General features: G+C 31.6%; 1 protein-coding gene across 3 annotated transcripts; it reads right to left on the reverse strand.

The window, feature by feature from the left end:
- Positions 1 to 409: 409 nt before the first annotated feature.
- Positions 410 to 19,162, reverse strand: LOC148272257 (androgen-induced gene 1 protein-like). Of its 3 annotated transcripts, none has more exons than XM_088240294.1 (2): positions 18,901 to 19,162; positions 410 to 2,221 (listed from the first exon to the last, which is right to left on the reverse strand). In XM_088240294.1, the coding sequence occupies exons 1-2, from the start codon at positions 19,054 to 19,056 to the stop codon at positions 1,664 to 1,666; spliced, it is 714 nt and encodes a 237-aa protein (XP_088096420.1). In that variant the 5' UTR covers positions 19,057 to 19,162; the 3' UTR covers positions 410 to 1,663. The 3 variants fall into 3 exon arrangements, with proteins under 3 accessions (XP_088096420.1, XP_088096419.1, XP_088096418.1); XM_088240293.1 differs by lacking the exon at positions 18,901 to 19,162 and adding an exon at positions 7,537 to 7,764; XM_088240292.1 differs by lacking the exon at positions 18,901 to 19,162 and adding an exon at positions 2,482 to 2,804.
- Positions 19,163 to 24,323: the final 5,161 nt, after the last annotated feature.

Raw genomic sequence — 24,323 nt, forward strand, 5'->3', positions numbered from 1 at the left:
GACAGACTGTCGCCTAGCACCCCAGGTAGCAAATCACCCTTCAAGGCGTTTTATTTCACGCTGATAACAAACCCGTTTAATGCTGTTTCCCGCCAACAACCGACAGTCGACAAAAACGGCATTTGCCGTGTCCCGCGGTTGACCGACAGTCCGCGAAAAACGGCAAATGCCGTGTCCCGACGACAATGTGTTAAGTTAAACCAAGTTGCAAATTGGCTGGGAAGCTTTATAAAAAATAATCTTAAATACCACGTGATAGAGATCTCAGCGAGTAGAATATTTTGAGCCGTATTAAGGCAGAGCGTTGCTTCATTTTGGCATCAGACGGACGTGCTACCAATTACCCTTTGCTCTGCTATGTGCAAATAAAGGAAAAGAGTAAGAGATGTTTAAGGTAATATAAAAAAACTCAATTTTAAACAAGTTATTATTCAACATTCCGAGTAGGTTGTACAGGTTTATTATAAAAGAAATATAATTTTAAAAATCACAAAACCTAGAAAGAGAAACTACCCACTACTCTTACTATGAATCACAAAGCAGTACAAAATTTAAGAGATTTTAGCATTGGCTATCTGATAGGAATTTTATTATTCATTTATGGTAAATAAATATTTTACCATTAAAATGTAATTATTTTTTTACTGGATTTTGTGGATAAATAAATACATGACATGAGTTTTTTGTAATATTTACAACAGTTATTATCTTAGTAACAGAATTGTACTATGCATTGGGTATTTTTTCTTAATTACATGCTATAAACATACATACAGACCAATTGAGATGAAATATTTTATTGCTTTATGTGTAAAAATTACAATATTAAGATAAGACAACACATTCTGAATTGTTTAACATAAATGCAATAAAATGTTTCTTATATGCTTCTGTTTTTACTAATATTCCGAGAGAACAAAAGTAATATAGTTAAAATGATGCACTGAATCATTTTAACACAATTAAAAACTATAGATATATGATAAATACAATGGAATGGAATTTGTTCTATGCACAAAGAAGTTTTCTAAATACAATAAAATAAGTACATTTTACAAATAATCCATAAGGGGTTTTTGGTGCATAAAATAATAAAAGGAAAGAACAAATAAATAATAATAAAAATGTAAAATACACTACAACTTAAATTGTCAATTGAAGTAAAATAGATTACCTACTTTATAATAATTTAGTTTATCAAATAAAACATACATGATCTGTATTTTGTTAAATCATATTATATTTATTTAAAACGTAATTGAAATATGTACATACAAAAAATATTTAAAAAAAACTTAACACAATTTACCATTTTAATGGTGGCCAAATGAATTGATTGGTAATTTCAATAAATTAAGTTATAATAGTGAATAGCATTTCAGTGACTAATATTATATAATTGAATGAAAATTTATGCTTAAGTTTGACTTAGTGGTCAAGAACAGTTATCGGTGTAGTCAAAATATTGGTATATTTTTAAACATCACATTGATAAAATGTTCCAGCTATTTTAAAATATAAATATATTATATTCAATTGATTTAAACGATCGCTAGGTACATTGTCTACATTACATGTTGTACGAACAATTATAGATAGTAACAAAAATACAAAACACAATATAAAATTGTACAACAGTCTAATGGAGTAATTTCACTCCCGATTAATTAGCCTTCTTCTTTCCGCTCCTCTTCAGCTGGGATATTTGCTTCGCCCACACTTTATTGTTGAGAAACTCTCCTACAAAGTAGAGAACGTAGCCGAACGCGAGGCTTCCGAGGTAGAAAACTATCTTCATAGGCCAGTTTAGTACTTGCAGTACCGGATACACCCAAAACCCGGAGTAATAGTATATTACGTGGACCCAAATGAGATAAATCACCAAAAATACAGTTAAAGTAGAAATACCTCGCTTCACCGAAGGATACTGACGGAAGGTTAAAAACATTTCCAGGAGAATGAATACCATTATATTGGTGTGCATTACGTGATTAAGCCATGTCGGGAAAAACTCATCCAATACTTTAGGGAATACCAATTCTCTGTCGACAGCCATCAGGCTCCAAAACGAAACACCCACATACATAGCGGTCGGAAATGCCAACGAGCAGAAGATAAAGTCTTTGATCCGACGGATAACCGGAACCTTTGTCGGAACATTCTCATTAGATCCGATGACGTCGTTAAGTAGAGCGATCGTGAAGTAGAGGGTCTGCAATAACTGAAACAAAAAAATATTCTTAATGAACAACATTATAGGTACCAAGTGTCAAAATTGTAACATGAGAACACCCAGGCTAGAGGGAAATTATGTTTAGTTTTCTCACCGGGAATCGAACCCGGAATCGGAATCTCCCGTGCACGAATCAAGCGTCTTAACCACTACACCGCGGAGGTGGCCACTTATTTATAATGTTTTTAAAAAGATTATGCTTATTAAGTGCAAGTTAAATTCAGTAATCAAGTCATTAGTTATCATACCGCATCCCAAAATGTTAAATACTTCAATTTGTTGCCGAAAGCAACACCGTATGGATTGACTTCAACGGGTATTTTCACAAAATTCCAGTCGAAATAACAACTGTAACCAAAATGCACCGCAGCTATAAGATGCATTATAGTTCTCATTGCTTTGAAAACAGCCATTTCGTAAGAATTCACATTCAGCGATTTATCTTTACGCATTTCTAAGAAATATTAAACAGCCGCGATTATTATTTTCTGTCAAGCCGCAAAAAAACACATTTATTGAGAGAAACAAACTGAAACTGATCGAATTGTTTGACAAGGTAAGATGACAAATAATGAAATAATGACAAGCGTTGAGCAAAGACAAAAATATTTACTAAACTTTATAATTCAAATGTTGCAGCACTGTTTTTGTCTATTTGCAATCTGTGCAAATTTAACAAGGATTTTTTTTCGCACGACTTTTGAGAAGGTTCGTTTAGATAAAAAATATATTTTAACTGGATAACAATCCTTTTATTCTATAAAATTTACTTTTTATTTGTTATAAGTTATTGGTTGATCTATTTGTTTTAAGTAGGTAAGTACATATTTTTATAATGGTAGTAGGTAACGTATGCTTATTAACATTTTTTTATAAAGGGGTAGTTAAGAGTGGTTTTTACTTGTATAATACATACTGCACGCACATCAACAAATTAATATTTTTCAAATAATAATGTGTGTTTTTGCAAATAATTTTAGATGGGTCTCTAAAAAAATTCATAACTTTTGAATCTGGTATCTAATTAAAACCACGGTTTATCAAAATAAAGCTTATTAACGAGTTTAAAATAAATCTTATCAAAACATAATTAATTTCAATTTGAAAATGGGCTAAGTGGGTATATATAATGACAAAAAATACCATTATGATAAAAATTAAGGTACCTACATATATACACAGTTATATATTTTTCAAATGAACATTTTTATACCAAATTCCAATAGGTTAGGTTATGCTAGGTTAGGTTATGCTGGGTTAGGTAAGGTTAAGGTTAACGTTTTCATACCAAATTCCAATAGGTTAAAAATTTTGATCGTCCTCCAGGCGCACGTGTAATACTACTCTGAATGTATTCTGGTATTTTATTCATAAATATCATCTCATAAATAAGACTTAAATAATATTGCAAGATTGCAATAACATAAAACCACCCAAAAAAATACATAATTCGTTAATTTCTCAACACACGGCTTTATACTACATCAATTAAAAACGTACGAATAAAAAAAGTGATAACGTCGCTTACGCCACTAAATGGAGAATGATTATTTATTAAATACAACTTTAGAGCGACTACTGTTTTTACAGAATGAGAGCTAGACAACAGAAACGTCATTATTATGCCTTTATTCAAAAGCGAACACTATTCAGTAATTGGATTACAAAGATCAATAACCTTCGGAGGACTATCATAGCCCCAGTAAGTAGGTACGTACATCATCATCATCATTCCCTTTCCGCACCTAATGGACACTATAAGACAATGCGTTGGTACACAAATCGCAGCGTATGTTGATCATTTTTGTTACATGAAGGTAAGATGATCAGCCTTACGTTTCAGATGCCCGTCTAGGGTCCATGAAATATTATAGTATAAAAACACCTTGTTAAATCAATATTTCATGTCAACCATATCGGGAATCGAACCCGAGACATCTTGCATGGTAGGCAAATGCGATGACCTGATTCTGATTGTTCAGTGGATGTATTTAATGACAAATAATATCGGTATTATGCAATAGAATTTTATTGATTTTATATTCATTATCAAATCCCATAAACTCCACAAAAATAACACATCCTGTCCATAATATAGAGATTATCCTACTTATCATTCTACATATTATTCTAAAATTCTAACATACCTAATAACATTAACAAATCAAATAACATTAACAAAAGTCATTAAAAAAAAATATTACATTTAATAGACTGAACTATTGTTTGTAGTAGGTACCCAAATTATGTTTATTAAATAATTTATTATTACACGCTAGAATAGAAAAAACAGTTTTTTTCTGTATTTTTTGTAATTCCCAATAAATAACAACCTTTACAAACTAGTGACTAATCGGATTAAATATCTAATAAATTATGGTATATCTATAATGGCAAAAAACTTATTATCATAATTTCATTATGTAGGTAAGTACTTAGTTCATTCACACTTTTTTTGTTAATTCAATAAATCTATGAATTATTTAATAGTAATTTATTTTAACTTGATAAATGTATGTGGATGAACTTAGGTCCTTATTCCTTGATGCATTTAATAATTAGAAAATAAATTAAACTATAGTGGAAATGCGATCTCATGGGCGAACGCGTGGTAAAACTTTGTTCGATAGGAGAGCAATGTCGAGATCCGTGCTATAATATGTAAGGCTGAGAACAAGCATTATTGACCTAACCAACAAAGTTGTGTTGGCTTGGACTCTGGACTCTGGACACGTAGAGCGATTGGCGGGATTGGCCAGCGAAATAATGGCTAAAAGGATTCACGAGGCGAATGTTGACGGATCCAGAAAACGAGAAAGACCGAGATGGTATGACTTTTTTATGATCATGCCATGTATTTTTCGATCCTCCTCATTTTCTGCATCCATCAATCCACTAACGCATTGATGAAATAGATTTATCTTTAAAACCGTTCTTACACTCTTCATCGATGAACACAGTTTTACTAATTAAACTGTTTTAATTTTTTTTTCTTAAACATTAATTATCATCATCCTTCCCTATCCGTGCATACATTCCATCACCTAATGGTGCATAGGGCACTGCATTGGTACACCTATCGCAGAGTATCTTGATCATTTTTGTTACATGAAGGTAAGATGATCAATCTTACGCTTCAGGTACCAGTCCAGGGACTATGAAATATTCTAGTGTGAAAACACCCTTTAAAATAAATATTTCATACTAACCATGTCGGGAATCGAACTCGAGACCTCTTGCGTGGCAGGCTAACGCGCTGACCATTACGCCACGAGGCCGACAAAACTACTACTTATTAGTACCATAATTTTTTTTTTAAATTTATGATTTGAAATTCCCGCGAAAACGGTCATTGCATTGGCCACGCCTCTAATACGCCACGATTCATGTTAATTTTAAACCTTGTTTGAAACCGTTAAATTTTTTATTGAACATCGTCACGAATTTTGTCGTCACAATTATCAATGCCAAACATGGTGCGTTTTTCTAGGGACATATTTTTTTATAATTTATTTTTTAAAGTTATGAATGAAATATTTCTTGAGAATATTTATATTGATTTCGAAAATACAATTAATTTTTCTTAATCCATTTCATATATTTTTATCGGTTTTCGTAATATGTGATATTTCCCTATTAACACTTTGTATCCCGGAGCCGTGTAATCACGTGATTATATAACCATACGTTGTGTCCCGGTCCCGTGTTTTCACTTGGTTTACCAGCTGTCTAAAAAAGTGCATTTTACTGACACCAGTGATTTTTATTAGTACTTTTTCGCTGCTGGTAAGCCACGTGAAAACACGGGACCGGTACACAACGCATGATTATTATAATCACGTGTTTACATGGCTCCGGGATACAAAGCACAAAAAAAGGAGTGAGGCCTTGTATATGTGCGAACATTGCAATGCGCAATGTGGCAAAGGCCAATGTTGGCAAGACTGTCATACAAAAATGACTTATTTAATTGTTTCAAATAAATATGAGAATTTTGAATTGATTTAACCCAGTATTTTTATAATTATGACACTTTTAAGAAACCCAGCACAAAGCATGAAATTTCACAAAAATGGACCGGGCACAGGGTAAATTCTATGGGTATTCGGCCGGTGCTCAAAGTGTTAAGGGGAACCGTTTTCCAGGTTTTACGGGGTTGTGATTAAATAGTTATAAAATGCATAAATGATAATATTATTGATAATGTAGCTTACTACCAGATAGCTCCTAGATTTACTCACTACAACTTGATTCCTGTTTACTATTCGTTAGTAGTTAGCATAGTTGCTATTGGTTATTTACGACTATTTGAGAATGCCTCGAAATTGAAATGGATCTGATTAATCGCAAGAAAATATTTTGTGTTCAAACAATTCAATGGTGATTATTACACTGTATTAAACCAGCCAATGACATTTCATAAATCCTGTAAATGCCTAGACTTCCATATTCCATTCTCCAAAATGTTATCCATCTCTGTTGTTATGTGTTTAAATTTAGCTTATGTGAAAATATTTTGCTTGGTATCTATTTTGATCAACTTTTAAATGATTTTAAAGCTAATGGATGAGATTCTTATAAATGACCCTAGAATAGTAAATAACTTAAATAAATAAGTAATTTACTATTTTAAGGAAAATAAATATAATTCAATCAAGCACAATAAATCAGAAGCTGTAATGATATCACTTTTAATTCGTGAAATGAGTTTTTGAGAATGAGAATGTCTATCGGTTTTTAATAAATAATCAACCCATCAAAGAATTGAATGAAAAATTACTAAGAATTGGTTTATTTGCACTGCGGTAACTTTGAACTGATGACACAATATATAGGCAAAATTGTAGAATCAGTGATTCTTCCATTTTACAAAAAGAGTAAAAAGTTTATTCCGGTTCTTTTGTATTTTAACTTTTTAGATAAATCGAGTCAACATTATCATCATCATTCTCTGTTCGCACCCAATGGTGCACAGGGCACTGCATTGTTATACAAATCGTCATTTTTGTTACGTTAAGGTAAGATGATCAGTCTTACGTCTCAGGTGCCAGTTCGGGGACTATGAAATACTCTTAGTGTAAATACACCATTTTTAGTAAGCATTTATTGTCAACCTTGTCGGGAATCGAACCCGAGACCTCTTGTATGGCAGGCAAATGCACTGACCACTACGCTACGAGGCCGACAAATCGAATAGATAAATCTAATAGTAAAATGTAAATGATTTTCAATGTTTAAAGCACCAATTTTGTGGAGCATTTTTGATATTACATGTAAAATATTTTTAAACAAGTTTTTCTTACCAAGTTCCAAGTGGTTAAGTATTTGCCTCCACCCAAGATCATAGCGTCAATCGTATTATCGTGGACAATGTTCAATGTCGGTGGTGGAACAAATACTTTCGTGACATATATAAAATATAAATAATAGTACACGGTGAGTCCAGCGTGCACTAAAAGCAACTTCATTTTGAGTTTTTCTGGTAAGTTACACAAACAGTCCCGCTAGACACGGTTGTAGTATAAAGGCTGATATGTCTTCTCGAGAAATAACACGAGATTGGAATATTTTCTTGACAGCGTTCTGACGCTGTCAAGACTCTCACGAACAAGACAACAAAGTAGGCACTGGGTAGGTACTGGGTGCCTACTATTATCCACTTAATACGAGAAGGCTAACTGCTTAATTTTTTTGTAAAAATCAGCTAGTAACGTGACCGTAACATCCAACTCTTTATCCACATGCGATGTACTTTAGACTTCATCGCTGACTGACTTCGATTTCAAACTAATATACGAATAGCTACTGAATATATTACTAGTACAAATATATTAAAAACTTGTTCGTCAAAATTAACTGCGCTTCGATGTGATATTATTTAAGACTACAACTCGCGAAGCATCGTACGTACGTAATAAGAAATTCTTTTAATGGAGTTATGTTATTCATTTATATCAATTATATCAGAATCGTTTGATTTGACAGTGAACTTAGCAACAGTGTCCAGGTCCAGAATGGCTAACGGCTAGTTCGTTCAATATTTTACCGTAATAAATGTCGTAGTCACACTATGTAATCTCACTAAAAATAAAATGTCCAAGCATATCGATCCAAAACGTTTTGACCACTTTGAGGATGACCGCTAAAGTTAATTAAGTTTTTTAAATTATTAAGTTAATTAAATTCATAAATAAACTGACTAAGCGTGTTTCTTCCCTCCAGTCTTGATACGAGATTTTTTCATTAGTTAAAAAAATAATAATCGGCTCTTCCGTAAAGTTGCTACATGTAGCTTAGTAATATTTTCCTTTCTAACGTCGATATACATATTTTTTTAAAGCAATTTTTATAAAATATGCATCCGTTTTCTTTAAAAAAAAAAAATATTTAATCACAAAACAGTATATTAATATAATAAATATAATGATACAGCTTATAGTGACACAAACAGGAACGACTTATATCCCGGCTCGATAGAAAATCCGTGTTGAGTAATGCATGCACTTGTAATGCATTCCCCTAAATATTCATTAAGTAATTCACATTCATATAAAGATACATGTACATATACATGCACATATATACACATATACACACTTGCACATACATAAACACGTACAACATTATATATATTTATACAAATTATCCATATTTTATTTTATACATTAACGAATTAAGCATCATAATAACGTTAAAAAAATATTTTAGCGTGGGTACCAACAATACTTTAAAAACAAGTGTTGTTAGGTCGTTTTGACATTTTGTTACGTAGGAACTAGAAGAAAAATACTTAAAAATAAAATTTAAAAATTAAAATTGGCCGAGGTATGTACATTTTCTTTATGAAAACAGAGAAGAAATTAAAAAAATATTTTTGAATTACGTGATGAAGAGAAAGAATACTTCAACTTTATTTCGTGTATGATGTTCTATTGAGGACTTAAAAAATAATCTTTAAGTATTTAATTTATCGTATATTATAACAAAATTATAATACTCAATATAACACGTAATTATTTAATTCATTGTGAATTGATGCACAAACAAATATTTTAATGAAATATTTATAATTTCTATCCGAATGTAAAAATACGAAAATTCAAAAAAAAAAAAATCTTTTTTCGTCTTCGACAGATTGTGAATATGTTTTTAACAAAAGTAATCTATCAACTTTAGAATTAGTTTAATAAATAAAATTACCAGGTATATTATCTTTCGATAACAATCGATTATATTTCAGTTTTAGATAAAATAACTTTGGTATAGGTTTCGTTATAAGTACACTTAAATAACCTAGGAACCTAGACGTTTCACAAAAGGAGAGATAACTCTATATGACAGCAACATTCTGAATACTGACATACATCGTGCACAACGTAACATAAGCGGCCTAAAATCGAGGTCTTTGAGAAATAAAGATGCCAAACCGGTATTTTTCATATAAATATATACGTTTTTCCGTAATCCCTCAGCATACAACAAGATAAGTTTCAAAATAATGCGATTTAAATTGTTTTTTATACGCCCAGTGGACATTTACAAATACCATAATATTATACATTACACGATAAAAACAAAAAAAACATAATCTATTGATCTAGCATTTACAATTTTAGTAAACAAAGGTACTAATATTATAAATGTGAAAGTGTGTTCGTCTATTCGTTTTTCTTTTCTTTCACGTTGTAACGGAGCGACCGATCCACTCGATTTTTTCCATAAGAATAGCCGGAGAGCTGAGAAGTGTCATAGGCTACTTTTCATTCTGAAACATCCCTCTCTCGGGAAAATGCTACGTCGTCATAGACTAACGTATGTTCTGTAATAAAACATAACTTAAGGATGCGAAAAAGGATACTCTTGCAAACATGTTCTTGTCTAATACTAAATTATTAAAAATAAGTACGCCAAGTAAAAGCAAAGGATAAATAAACTATTATTTATTTATCGACCCTGGAAAGGAAAAAGTTACCGAGCGATAAGTGATAAGCGATATGCAGCAACTTTACAGAAGAGCCCACTAAATCGATCTTTGTAATAATATTGTTATCAATTGATTGGCTCTTCCACAAATAATTGTGGAAGAGCCAATCAAAGTTTATTTTTAATCTATAAAGAATTTCGTTTTTTTTTAAATTAAATTATGTAGGAATTACATTAAAATAATACGAATGCATATTTTTATTTATTTAAAAAAAAGGCTTTAATTGGCTTCTCTCTAAAATTGCTTCACGTCACTTGGTAACTTTTTCCTTTCCGGTGTTGATATGACGTGAACACAAATAATCATTCCTATATATGGGCAAAAACTGTAAAAAAATGCCTTACCATTGGCACAATCTTACAAGGATGTAAACTTTTTTTTCCTTTTTTTCTTAAAAAAATAAAAAATAAACATAAAAATTGGGTACTTGTTCATTTACTTTAATTTTCATTGATTTTGCCGTGCGAGAATTTCATACCAATTTTTATGGAGAAAATCGAGTGAATAATTGTTTTCAGTCGAACACAAACTTAGTCTTTGAAAATTTAGTTTGAGATAAACATTGGAGTCGGATGGCGTTGCGTCGCTTGAGGTATTGTTGATTCATCTACGTACAAAAAACATATTTTTGTTATCAGTTATATGCTCGTGCTCTTTTGATATAGTTAAACAGATTTATTGTGGTATTGACCATCACCTTCATTCGTATAATTATTCTTCGCTACGGATAAATATTTTTTGTATGAAAATCCAGCATATTTACACAAATTTAATTTTTTAAATCCGACGTGAAAATGTCCATTTGAAGATTACAAAAAATACGATTTCATCATTTAAATAAATAAGAGAGATATATCAAGTCTTGTATCCTATATAGACTCGTGTTACATTATAGCCACAAAAGAGTTAATCATTTATTTTTTTCTGATTTCAGTGACAGGTTTATACTGTTAAAATGCTATATTTAATTGATTTAGTGAGAGATGTATCAGTAATAATATTATTCCGCTGAACGAAGCGCGTATAAACTACATTGTTAACAAAAAAAGGTAATACCGACTGAAATTAGAATTTACGGGTCTGCTGAACAGAATTAAAGGTTTGGGGAGGTAAAACAGTTGAGCAGATTTGGACTGACAGCTTTTATCTGTTGATTGATGTGTCGATTTCTTATCAACATACAAAATTATATTCTAATTTTAGTAATCAGTACAAAAACAATGTCATTCCCCAATCCAACTAAAAAAAGTTTCGTTCTAATTTTGTATTCAACATTTTTTAGTAAGGTCATCCTAATTCCAAAAATCTTGTACCTTTATGTAGATGTGTATAGGTACTAGATTTTACTTTATAGAAGGTCCTAAAGGATTTAATCAAAATATAAAACGATAGAGAGCCCCCTTTTCCTACGGTTTTCCCTCAGCTATTGCCCAAAAACTACGCTAAGGAGAGCGGGTAATTACTGCTCCTATTGGCGGAATCCAATCAACAGATAGAAAAGTGTAAAAAATAAGGATTGTTGTTCAAGTATTTTTTTTGTAAAGAACTACTGTATGAAATTTATTAGGATATTTTACTGAGGATTCTCAAGCAAAGGTAAAATGGCGAATATTACACGGGGTGTAAAGTGATCCCAATGACAGATCTTAAGTTCTGTAAATGTCTAAATTTTCACTGTCCTTCTCAAAGAGGTCTCCATCGCTGTTAAAATGTCTGTCAATCGTTACAATGTATTTTACTAGGCATAATTGACCTATTTGTAATGTTGCCTAAATAAATAAAAGAATAAAGCACATTTTAATTTAAACGCATGACGAGTATAAACACAAATCGGTACATGATTATAACACCAGGTTTACTAGAATGGAAGGGCTAGCTGTTTCTAGATATTATAATAAATATGGCAAAAGAACACTGCAATTCAGTATGCCTAAAATATGTAACATGTTACCAAACAATATAAAAAATAGTGAGTTAAATACAGGAGTGAGACGTATGCTCAAATTATGGCTAATGCAAAAAAGTTTTTTTATATGGATAGTTTTAATTTTTTTATTGATAAAATAAAATATGATATATGTAATGTTTAAAAAATATATATTATTGTAGGTTGTATGAAACATTGAAACAATATATAAGAACCTGCTGAGGAGTTGTATATGCTTACTATTCTCCAGGAATTTAATTTTAAGATTACTGTGTAAATATTTTTGAAAATAAATGTATTTATCATAGTGCAAAGTAAATTAATTGATAAAATACTCTCGAGCCCGTCTCTCGGGTTCGGTTCCCAAAAAGATTGACCAACATATTCAATTGAAATGTGTTTTTTTACTCAATATTTGTAATTATTCTTGACTACCATCTGAAGAACATTATCGGTTTTCTTTGCCTTCACGTAACTTATACAAAATTGATCGATATACACTGCTATCGAAGTACAAAGAACCATTGCAGTGTTCTGTGGAACTTTTGATGGGAAAAAAGAGTAAGAAAATAAGAAGAATGAAATAAGTTAATCGAAAAGTAACAATAGTAGAGAATAATAGTTCATCAACTAATAGCAATAAGCAAGAATAGGAATAATACAAAAAAATGAAAAGGAGAGTTCTGTTTCCAGTATCGAAGCCAGGAATAAAAACATTTTTCAGTCACAAAATACTAAAAACGACCTTACTATTTAAGCACGTAAGCAGCTAATTATTGTACCTATTACGTAACATTAATACAATAATTATATTAATATACTATAATGTACATTTTAATCAATGCTTTCTTATCACCGTACTAACGTACCTAGGTATCTCATTTACTTTTATCTGTTACACTGAGTCTTGTTAACTGTGATTTGATCTATATAAATCACTCTAGTCTACCTCTATAAATAACGGGAATATCACATATATTTAATTGATCATTTGGAAACATATCTTTTTTCTAATCAAGTTGTCAAAAAACACGGTGCATTATTAAATATTTTAAATAATAATGGGATAAATGTTTCAATTACCATATTCTGAATTAATTTTAATAAATTACGCCTGAAAAATGAATGATTAATACAAAAACTATGACTTTATGAAAACAAAAAATAACATACAGCGTGTATTTCATGATGTGTATATTTTAAACATTTTAATATTATATACTAATTAATGAATACCACAAATACAATGTTCAACAAAATATTGAAGGTATTTATAATTATCATTTCTTCATTTTTTTATTACCTCTTCTAATAGAAAAATATAAAATTCTTCCTAATTTTCTATGTTATTTGTTAACCTGGCGACTACTTTACCTGCATTCATAAGCTATTTAAACATTGTACTGTAGAAATTTTATAACATATTGTTACCTACTGTTTGATGTTTTTATCATTATTTTTAATCTAAAATTTTAAATATTAGTCTTACACATTATTTCTGGAACTTATATGAAGCACTCTGTAAGTACATTTAATAATAAAAATTACCATTTTGTGTTATAGTATACATTTACATAAATTAACATACACAATTTAATAAAAAAAACAATAAAATTCACATAATACGGTAATTATTATACTTATGTACTTACGTATTTTGTAATCCATACTTCCATAAATATTATAAATAGGAAAGTGTGTTTGTTTGTGTTTCCGTCACATCGCAACGAAACGACCGATTCACGTGATTTTTTGCATAAGGATAGCCGGAGAGATTGGAAGTAAAACAAGCTACTTGAAAAAGTCTTTTTTTTGGGATGAATCCCCAAAAAAAATTGACACTCCCTCGGGAGGTTATTAGTGGAAAAATGAATTATTCCACTGGGATTTTTTATTACATTACAACAAAACTTATCAATGAACTAATTTCTCCATAATTCTATGCGTGTGAAACCGCGAGATAAAGTTAGTAAATAACAAACATGTAAAGTATATATAAAAAAACATGCAACCAAATATAGTATCAGGCATAGAAGAAACATTCACATTCTATCACTTCCTTACAATATTTTAAACAATCCCACTTCGCCTGTTTATCTGAGAGAGCTCATCCAACCTCTTTCACAATACGGACTATCTCTTCGTTCTAGTAACGAGAGAACCCTTTTAATACCCTGTCATCGCTCTAATTTTCTTGCCTCCTCTTTCATAGTAGTAGCCGCTCGATTGTGGAATAATCTACCCACTAATGTTAGAGACGCCCCTTCTTTATTTACATTTAAGTCAAGATTAAAATGTCGGTATCTAAATATTTAAATTGTTCCTTTATCCTTCTTCTTTCCTTCCCATCCCCTCTCCTCTCTTCATAGTATAGTGTTAATTTTTTAAAATATTTTTATTTTGTTAATCTTTGTTTTTAATTTTCGTATAAAATTGTAAATTCAATATGTCCATGTATTTATAATTTTCTCAAACTCAACGGTTTGGGTAAGTAGGAAGAAATTGCCTTTCAATTTTATTTATTTATTCATATATATGTACATTACAAAATGGAATATCTTAATTCATACATATAGAAATAATAAAAATAATTTGGTATAATTTAAAAAAAACACATTAGTATACATAATATCCAAAGAATAATATTTTTAAAAAGTAAGAGAATCGTGTAACGAAAAACTCTCTCAGAGACGTGAAAAATGTCAATGTCCTAAGTGATATTGTTCACATAGAGATAGCCCTTCCAACAGGCATAACCATTGGCGGGTTGGTCCTGTATATTGGAATGTGAAACAGTCTATGCTGACGCTGTCTAAGGTAATTATCCGGAACATAAAAGCTAATGCTCCGCATAATTTCAGGGTTGTCAATAATACCGCGCAATAATCCGCACATTCCTTCTAGTCTTTAAACTGTGTAACCAAGCATACACTGGAGGAACTCAGTGGGATAAAGCCGTGGATAATATCCGCACTCCCTCGTGTAAAGAAACCTGAGGGAGTGCGGCAATATGCCCGCCCTTATATGTATATATATTGTACATGTATATAAAGTGTCAAATAAATAAATACGTTCCAACAAAGGTGTGAACTACATATTTCGGATTTATGAATTCATTTTCCTCAATAAAAAAACATTTAAAACGATCTCTATACGGTTCATTACAAGTAGAAAAACAATCTTCCAGGATGTAAGTGACTTTGAAATTTAATGACGGTCGATACCGTTCATTAATCTCATTAATTGATAGAAAGCGAGTTTCAAAATAAGTCATTATACTTATCGATGTCGTAATCACTGCAGTTGAAAGTTCATTCGTAATTAAGGCGAATTATGTATGCAAAAATACGTACATAAACATGCGTTTTGGTCCAGCAAAGGTTAGTTTTTGCACTTTTTCAAAATAACTAAAATAGTTTGGATGAGGAAAAATCGAGCATTAAAATGGATAAAAAACTTGGACAACATTGTGATATTTTTAGTATCAGCCAGTAAAATTCAAGGAGAACTGGACTGTTCAATAGAATAAAGCAAGATTACTTAACCTGTTTTACGAAACATCTCAATAACTTGTATAATAAACTTTGAAGTGTTAATTACAATGAAAAAAATTCTCGACAAAATTAATAAAAATACCAAAAACAAACTGAATATACCACATTTACATTAGACATACATACAATTCGTCAGTTAGCAAAAAATCATCAAATATATTTAACTGTATTCTTCATCAGCCCGGACACAGAGAATCCTGGATTCGGAATCCTGGACGAGTGCTTTCGATTCATACTCCCCGGTAAAAATTCTGAAAAAGTCCACCTCGTAATGCAGTGGTAGGCGCGTTTGCCTACCATGCTTGAGGTCCCGGGTGCAATTCCTGGGAAGGCGGCCTCCGTGGTGTAATGGTCAAGACGCTAAACTCACGCACGGAAGGTACCGGGTTCGATTCCCGGTGAGAACACAAAAATTAAAAATGTGATTTTTCTCAAGCCTGGGTGCTCTGTGATGTAATTCACCACTGTAATTAGGCCTCCTGGCCTGTTGTGGTGCAAAAAAAAATGTAAATGTAAGAAGGTAATATTGAATAAAATGTCGTTTTACACTGCAGTACTTCGTGTTTTTCAACTGGCACCTGAAGGGTAAGGCTGGTCACATCACCTTGACGATTGATGATCGAGATACGCTGCATTTGGTGTACCAATGCAGTGCCCTATGCATCATCGGATGCAGACATGGATGATGATGATAAAAAATCAACAAAAATGTGTTTTTAGTGTTTGTTTTTCACTAAAAGACACTAATGTGCACTAAATAAGAACGATCAATGTGAACGCAAGATCTATATGTAAACAATAGTAAAAAAAATGTTATTTTTGCGTGTTTCTAAAAATAACAAGTACATACATATAGATCTACATACTGCATTTAAGAAACTTCTGTAAAAGATTCATGAAGTTCCTAGTGAAATGTTTAATTTCAGTGCTACGGAAAATTGGATATAAAATATGTTTTGCAAAGAGAAATTTCTCAAAAACGTACGAAAAAAAATAATAAAAACAATTTTAATAAAAATCTACTACTTTGAACTACGTTACAAACCGATGGTAAAGTTCTGTGATAGAATTCCGGTTTCCGGGAAGCCAACTCGCCGAAGAGAACTTTTGACATCACAGGCGGATTAGTTTTAAAACCCTAAAACTTAAAATATCATAGCGCTGATCGACTGCTCTCAGGTAAAATCCCGAAAAAGGAAATCGAGTGGAGAAACGTCTGCCGCGCTTAGGCCTACCATGCTTGAGATCCCGTGTTTTATTCCCGGGATGGTTGACATGTTTTAAAAAAAATAATTAATGTGGTTTACAATGAAATATTTCATTGTCCTTGAACCAGCACCTGAAGCGTAAGACTAATCACCTTACCTTATTGTTACAGATGATCGAGATACTCTGCATTCGATTTAACAGTGCAGTGCCGTATGTACCATCAGGTCCCGATAAGGATTTGATTATGATAATATATGAATTCCTATAAAACTCATGTTTCGTTACATTCTGCGCTATCACTGAATACATAATGTATTCATGTTTTTATTGTTAAAATAATATAATTTATTTAACTCTTTATGTTTACATAAACGCTAAGCATACTTATTTTTAATTCGTTTACTAATACACAATTGTGGTAGTAATGGATCCAGAAAAAATAAAAGTTGGATAATATTGTTCTCGCGTGTTGTGGGTGGTGTGATGGAGAGCCGTCTGGCTCGTATCACTCATATGGACAAAGTATGGGTAGAATTATATTGCACTCGTGCGCTGTGTCGAGGCACAAGAAGGAAAGGTGATCAGTCTTACGCTGCAGGTACCAGTCTAGAACTATGAAATATTCTAGAGTAGAAACACCCTTGTTAATAATAGTTCATATCAATTATGGCGGGAATCGAACCCGAGACCTCTTGCATGGTAGGCAAATGCGCTGACCATTACACCGCGAGGCCACAACACATGAGAACAATGTAATCCAACCTTTATATTACTCAAGTGTGCTGTGTCGGGACGCCTCAACACAACACACGAGAGCGATGTAGTTCTACCCATACGATATCCATAGAAGCGATACGTGTCAGATGGCTCCCTAACACACCACTCCACAACACGCGAGAACAATGTAATCCTACCTAATGCCATAAACTATAGAAAGACCACCAAACTCAAATAACTCAAGTCGTCACTTATGTCGTGATGTTACCAAATTGAACGATTATCTAAGTATACATACTTTAAAAAAATAAGATCAGCTATAGTGATTAGATCTTTGCTCGGTAGTAGAAAAATATAATAATAACTATTCATTTTAGCTAGTGGGTTTAATTTCAATTTTATGACATGTAATGAAATGGTTTCTAGATTCATACAAAAAAAATACAATAAATTTATATTCTTTGCAAGAAATAAAAAAATGCTTTAGAAGTCACTGAACCAATAATTAGTCCAATGTTTAATGTATTATATTCATATAAAGATTAAATCAGCATCTTCGTGAGAAGTTTTGTAGCCGAACTTTTATTTCCTTATTAGAGGTATTTTTCATTTGTTCAGTTATTAGTAATAGACATAAACACTACATAAAAAACTCGTAAAAATAAAACTAAGAAGTGCCTATAACGTTTAGAGATACCTATGCACACAAGTATCAAATCAATAACATGTATAGCAATGTTAAAATATCTACCGGGTACAAAGACCCAAATTTGACCCGGCTAGACCCATTCCTAGATTAGAAAATTAATCACTTTTAACTGAGGTGCATCAGATTACATTGATTAAATAAAAAAAAGGGGGAATTGGTTTGAATATTACAAATAAAAACAATGTATGTATGGCTGAATGAACAGAACATCATAAAAATAGGTCAATGGTTGTTTGTTAGACTTAATGGGCAGGATTTACACTAACACACTTGGTGAAATGTGTGGGTGTGTTGTTTTACGTAATACCTACGTACAAGTCTATGTGTATACCGCACATTTTTGTCGGTATTGAAACTGAATTAGTTGATTGTATGTATATGTATTTATGTGAAACGTTGTTTATGGTGTCAAAAATAAGGGCGCATTATTTGATGTCGCAATTCTAATGTGCCCAGATTTGAACTTGAACTTTAAATTAAAATAATAGGTAATATTATACAAGGTAAACAATGTTTGCAGATGCATGTAGGTAGGTACTGTATTGAAACATGAAGTAAGCCGCTTACCATATCCCAAAACGTCAAAAATTTCAATCTGCCTTTCAGGGGGACGATGGTTCCAATCATGTGAAAACTGTCTGGAAATTGCAGAAAGTTCAAATCGTAGTAAATTCCATACACGAAATGGAGGACGGCAACCAGATGAAAGGCTTGGGCCGACATTTCTACACTTTGTAATTTATTACAGCTAGCAGAACTGCTCGCAACGACCAATCAGCGATCTGGTCACTCTTCAACTGGTCGTAAGTCGGAAGATAGATGTTAACGACTGTGACCGAATACTGAATACAGATTACATATAGGTACTGTGGAAGTAAATTATATGTAAACAACTAAATACAATACTAATATGCAATAATACACCTCATACAATTGATAACAAACTATTAATTTTTCACGTAGATAATAAAATCCGCATTGAGTGAGGAGTGAGGTTGGAGGTGAAAAAAAAACACATTGATAAACCAAAATAATATCAGTATACGATACAATGTCAAAATAATTATCAAGAAAGTCTCTTTAATAAACATAACCTACATTTTTTCAATGTTTATAATACACATTTATTATTTACTGCTCATAATGTCACGTATTCATTAGATTTAAAAAACCCTAATTATAGTAATAAAAGGGCTGTTTTTTTATAAACATTGCTCCAAAAATCGTTCAAGATTTTTCCGTAAAGCGAAGCCTTGATGCTATAAAAATGGAAAATGTAAATATTATTGTGTGTTTTAGTGACATCTGTGGTTCATTCGTCGAAACAAAACTAAAACATCTTTCCTTTTTACTTAACCGTTTACTTTAGTGAAAAATTGATTACCTAATTAATGAAAAATTATTTCTAACATTTTCCATAGATGGTCTATTTCATTTATGACACAATAAATTTATTTACGACAAGACTTAACAGTACGTAAAGTAATGTTTTTACTTTTGCACAGATGTAAAAGTAATTATATAAATTTATAGTAAGCCCGTGAGGAAGTTAAGTGGTTTTTAAATATTTTTTTTGTTAATAGACTATTTAACTAAAAAAAAAATTCTTTTTAATTTTTATGTATCGTATTATCAGCGGTACAATTTTTTTAAGTTTTGTTTTTCTGAAATAACTCCGCGTGTGACATCAGAGGTTCTTCTCCGGTTATTCTTGATCAGTTCTTCCCATTGGTCCATCCACGGCAAGCAAACTGGTAGTCTTCCATAACTCTCATATCATAGGTTTATTCATATGAACTAGTGACGTCATTCAAAGTAGTTCGATTTTTTTATATTTTTCTCGTAAATATTCAGAAAACTTGGCAATATAATTTAATTTTCCAATGGGACTGAAGTTTCTCATTCATACATGTTGATATAAAATATAAGAAAATATATAAACCTTAATTAGAACAAAATTCAAATAGCAAAGATGGCAAAATAAAAGAAAATATTGCACTTTAAGTTTACTGAGACATTATGCAATTCCTTTGTTTTGGGTTTTTAAATATTTTTTTAATTACATACATACACACCCATCATACATAATTTTCCCAGTATTATATGCATTCATATTTTATCTGTAGGTACAGTTGCCAGTCTGAAGATAATCGCCTAGAGCGAAAGTACTAATTGGTTTATTTTAAAAATATAAAACGTGGGTGTAGTTTTATTTTTAGATTTTTGAGTTTGTTTTTTTTTTTTCATGGGGTTTTTTTAGTTGCATATTTTAACTATATTTTTTTCTTTTAAGTTTTTTTATTTGTGTTTCTGATTTATTTTTTATTAGTTACTTTTATTTTAAAAAAGATATTTTCTTTTTGTTATTTTTTTTTATTACATGTTTATATTGTATAATCGTGTATAGCTTTAGAACATAGATTTGTATACCTAGTGAAGCTAAAATGAATATTTGCTAACAATTTTACATTTTTGTTAGCAAACAAACATGGAAACATAGACTTATTTAAATTATCTTCGTATCAATTAAAATCATTACTTTTTTAATCACTTCTTTTCTAAATTATTAAAATGTACTAGGTGTTATATTTGTTTTACTGTTTATGCTATGGTACATCGCCTCTGTTACTTCAATGCTTTTTATTTAAACCTATTATTTATTAATTTGCTGCATACCCATGTTATAATTTCTTATTAAATTTTTCTTAATTATTTTCTTATTTTCTGCTGATTTTATTTCACGTATCTATATTATTTATACTGTGTTCAGGTGTTTTGTTTTATTATAATTGTTTTTCAATATTACTTTATACTTTGTCAAAGGCGTAAACCGTCGAAATAAATAAATAAACAAGTCAAGGTAATTTTGTTAACTACCTATTTTGGACACAATAATTAGTTATTTTTATTTAATATTATTTTTTGTCATGCAAATAGGTTATTTCAAACATTTTTGTCAATAAATGCCGCATTACGGCACTGAATGTGAAAATATGTAATAATGATAGCATAATAAATAATTATTACATGAGGAAATTCAGTGTCTTTTAAATATTTTTTTATTTGTCAATAGACTATCAATAAGCAAAAAAAAGGAATTTTATTTTTACGTATAATATTCTTATCGTCATGATTTTTTAAGTTTTGAAATTATTCCGCCCGTAACGTCTCGCCGCGTCGGTGAGATGTTGTGACATTTTAAAAAAGAACACAGAGTTGTCAAAATATACTAAACGTTGAAAAAAATGGCTTCCCGGAAATCGAAAACCTTTCATTACACACGTCAACGCTGCAATTGGTTCGTTAATTTACGTAGTAAAGTAGTTAATTTTTCATATACTTTTGAGAAACTTCGCCGTACAATTAAATGCGCTATTTTTACCGTGTCGAAGAAAACATTTTTCATTTACAATTTCCCATAGCACTGAACTTCCTCTAACTAATTTGTTTGATGGAACATGTTAACCTTACTCCAAAATAATTAAGATCGAAAAAAGTTTTCACCATCTTGATCATTTTGGGCAGAGGAGACTAGATTCCATGATATAAGTGATGACCGAGGAACGGTTTTTCAACAAAGCCAAGAGGAATTTTCCGCAAGATTTCGGAGACGCAAATACGCAGACTAGTATTTTACACTCTGCAATATTTTATAGTCCCTCGACTGGCGCCTGAAGCGTAAGACCGATCATCTTACTTTCATGTAACAGAATATGATCACAACCCACTGTGATCGGAATACCAATACAGTGCTCTATTCATCAATAGCTGAGAATACGGAAATGATGATGATAATAAAACTACTGAAATAAGTTTTTTAAGAACTAAATTCTCAACCATTCATTGTTCCAACCTTAAAGACACCAGGTACAAGGAACTCATAATACTTTCATTTCAGCTTTTATCAATTTGATACGCTTTCATTAGCTTAAGGTATTCTTAATCCAGGGGCCAACCATGAGGTAACAAAGATTGTACTGATATCGAAAACCCAACGGTGAATACAATTTAACTCGCATGCAGTTAAAGTACTATTGGCTCAGTAATATTTCGTTTTTTAATTTTATTTATTTCTTAAATGAGTTCATATTATAATTAGCATATGAACTAATATTCACACATACTTTAATTATATATATAATTATTTATTCGGTATTCGGCTACTTTTTTTAATATTCGATATTTGGCCGAATAGTACGCAGAATTCGGCCGAATACCGAAAACCAATTCACGAAAAAAAACGCACGTATTACTCAAAAATGTATATTTTTTATAAAAAATATGACTTCAATACTTAAAATCTATCAGTGGTAAGTTGTGATACACGAAAACATTTTTTTCAGCATTTGTTGGTAGCAAACATAAATAATTCCCCGTGAGATCTTGTTACACAGCAAACACACCGCCAGTTTAATGTCTTCACTACAAATTTCATAATATTCCCAAATAGGCGATTTTTTATTAAATGATCCCATGATGTTCAATGAACAAAAAATTACTAATAAAGACTATTAGTAACACAGTACGATGTAATAATAAACAAATAACGCGTGTCGCGACATGATCTACTCGCAAATGAAACAAATACGCCCGCCCCGTCACCCCCGCACGAACCGCAACGAGACATGTCGTAACCTGTCACGCGCGAACACACATATTTTGCCGATCATCGAAAGCGTGGCCGAATATTCGGTATTTCGCCGAAACATTATTCGTAGCATCCCTAGTTCAAAGAAGTTTATTTTTATCAAAATCATTTTTATATATTTTTTAATACGTTTTCGAGAAGCTTTGCAGTATGTACAATTAAATGTTCTAATTTTTACCGCGCGTAAGAAAATATTTTTATGACTGATTTCCCGTTGCACTGTACTTCCTCGTTATTGGGAATGAAATCACTAAATATAAATAAATACAGCATCCCTTGCCTAGAATAAGCATCACAGCTGTCCGGTTTGAAACTTGTTTCTCGATCCGTTATGTGTTTTTATTTGCCAATGCCGGCCATTGATGCGTGGGTACACTCGTACCCGACTGCAGCAACTTTACAAGAGACATTACTTATCAACAAACTATAATGGACAGCTAAGTATTGCATGAATAATAACAGACACCTAATTATTTTGTCACAGTACAACTTACTATGAGCCTTCTCCTTTATACTACCTTATTCGAAAAAATTTCTAAAACTGTACATTTGGCCACCTTCTGGTGTTTTAGTTCGCCGTTAACCTACCAAGAAGACAAGATATGTGAAGCGAAATATTTATTTCAGGGCTTATGGACCTGTCCCAAGTTGATTTAAGTGGCCACTTTACGCACTGTGTAACATTCACCGTTCTGCCTATGTGTAGATGTTTATCTATGAACATTTCCTCAAATCATCCATCTGTTGACTTTTGTGAGGTAAAAGAGCTGGGCCGTGATTACAATGGGATGTTAAGGACGTCATACCATCTTCACAACGTTATAATTGAAGATAAATTCTCCCGAGTGATTACGAAGATATACTGCCGACCCTCCACCTTCAAGTTTTGAGGTAAGTACATCGGTATGTACCGCCGGGTCTAGTACCTCGCGGTACACATATTTACTCATTAAAAGTGTCAACAATTTTGTTCCGCCGAGCAGTTTTTACTTTAATTACAATTTGTTTAATTTGTTAATCAATAAATGAAATAAGTCAATTTTGAAGTTGAATTAAATTCTCGTATTAAAAGGAAACCAGAGTTTTGAATTAAATTCTGACATAACTGTTAGTTTCAAAAACGAACGGCTAGATGTACAGATAATATGACTATATTCTGTTCTATTAATATATCAGAGCTACTAGGCGTAAAAATGTTGCCACGATAAAAAATAAATTTGGTTATTATGTGTTTCCCATCTGTTTTACTATCTTCCGAGTGTACGTATCGAGATGTCAAAAGAGCCGGCTTTGTAATCGCTCGGTAGATAAATACAGACGTAAGTTAAGCATACCGTCTTGA

The sequence above is a fragment of the Micrasema longulum genome, unplaced genomic scaffold, assembly GCF_059751315.1.
Source record: "Micrasema longulum isolate JH-2025_06_02 unplaced genomic scaffold, ASM5975131v1 h1tg002414l, whole genome shotgun sequence".
NCBI lineage: Eukaryota > Metazoa > Arthropoda > Insecta > Trichoptera > Brachycentridae > Micrasema > Micrasema longulum.